Raw genomic sequence first — 1761 nt, 5'->3', positions numbered from 1 at the left:
CAAAACCACACTGAACGAACGCAGTCTTTCTTTAGTGACTCCGTTAGTACAGCAGGCTCTTTCAGTATTTCAGGACATCATGATTGGCACTGAAAAAAAAATTATCATTATCATTTGAAATTATGGCAACTTTTCCATGGAAGAAGCATAGGATTGTGGGGTTAGATTACCAGCTTTTGAAGAGGCAAACCTGGGATTATATCTTAGTTTGGCCACTTATTAAACCTTATGATATTGGACAAGTCATTTTATCCTTTCATCCTATAAAATGGGGATAAAACTTCCTACCACATAAAGTGGTTGTGAGGATTATATTAAGGAATTATGTGTACAAGTAAAGGATTTAGCACACAGGGAAATATCGAGGTTATCTATCATTGTTACAGTGGTGTTATCCAAAGTTCACTTCTTCTTTCTTTAAAGAGACAGGGTCTCCTCCTGTCACCCAGGCTGGAGTGCAGTGGCCTGATCATAGCTCACAGCAGCCTCAAACTCCTGGACTCAAGCAATCCTCCTGCCTCAGCCTTCCAAGTAGCTAGGATCACAGGCGCACACCAACATGCCTGGCTAATTTTTTAAAAAAATTTTTTGTAGAGACGGAGGTCTCACTATGTCGGTCATGTTGGTCTTGAACTCCTGGCCTCAAGTGATCTTCTCGCCTCAGCCTCCAAAAGTGCTGGGATTACAGGTGTAAGCCACCATATCCAGCCTCACAATTTTAATCTTAGAAATAAAAATTTCCTGTCTTAAAAAGATACATATTGATGAAATATACCCCATAAATGAAAATGCAGAGAGGAAAAAAAGCACAGGTAGAACAAAAAGAAAAGCAGCACTTGAGACTGATATTACATACCAGTATGTCCACTCAAAGCGTGGAGGCCTTGTCCTCTTTGACAATCTGTTGTATAAATGTTACAATCTCCTGCTCCAGCACTTATTAAAATAGCTCCACCGCTTTCTGGGCCTTCCATAAAGGCCAAGTCTCTAATTGTCCCATCATGCATACTAAACTCCAGATCTGGTCCTGAAACAGCAATAAGAATTAAAAAAAAAAAAATTCTGCTCAACTTACTGTGGTAACTTGAGATTGCTAAACTGCCTCAAAAGTGGTTAAGAAGAACAGTGTAGTGGTAGTGGTATGGTTTATATTTTCATTTAGGGATTGATATTATACACGATTTCGCTTTCCTGGGCAAAGAACTTCAAGAAATCAAAACAGTTATTACCATCTCTAAAATAGAGTTAATTTGTACAGTTACCTTCTTGTCTTTTATCCCAAACAAAAAGAAAGACAGATGACTGCTAGAAAATATCCATTAATACAATTTTGGTAGTTATTTATTTTTCTGATAATTTTCTAAAGCTCAGACATTACCTGGCCACCTGTAAGGATTTATACTAAAAAAGAATAATGCCTCATGAATGTAACTAAACAATTAGAATGTAAAGAAAAATTCTTTAAGATTCTTAGATTTCATTAAAGACGATACAGAGACACAACATGGAGAAAACATAAGGTGTACACTGGTCACCTAATTGCTGCTTACAAACTTGGGCCCTACCTGTTGCATTACAAGTCTCTGCATTGAAGGGCAGCACTTTGACGTATTTGTCATTTGATCCTGTTGCCAATAACTGTCCACAAGGGCTCCAGGCTACACAATAAATGGATCCTTTATGATGTTTATTCCTTTTAAAACGTACCACTGGCTGCTTAGGAGTGTCATGTGCACTGAAAAAAAAAATTACAGAAAGTTA

The 1761-nt window shown here is 37.6% G+C and overlaps 1 protein-coding gene across 1 annotated transcript in view; it reads right to left on the bottom strand.

Annotated features, from left to right (window-relative positions):
* The window catches only part of WDR47 (WD repeat domain 47), a 72639-nt gene that overhangs the window by 28237 nt on the left and 42641 nt on the right, over nucleotides 1–1761 (bottom strand). Inside the window, exons 6-7 of the mRNA XM_012648498.1 lie at nucleotides 1566–1735; nucleotides 857–1027 (exon numbers count right to left, since the gene is read on the bottom strand). Of these exons, the coding sequence (XP_012503952.1) occupies nucleotides 857–1027; nucleotides 1566–1735 (341 nt within the window). The remainder of the gene's footprint in view (nucleotides 1–856; nucleotides 1028–1565; nucleotides 1736–1761) is intronic.

This window comes from Propithecus coquereli, unplaced genomic scaffold (genome assembly GCF_000956105.1).
Source record: "Propithecus coquereli isolate 6110/MARCELLA unplaced genomic scaffold, Pcoq_1.0 Scaffold289, whole genome shotgun sequence".
Taxonomy (NCBI): Eukaryota; Metazoa; Chordata; class Mammalia; order Primates; family Indriidae; genus Propithecus; species Propithecus coquereli.
Note: the sequence above shows the minus strand (reverse complement) of the source record. Positions and strands in the feature narration are given on the sequence as shown.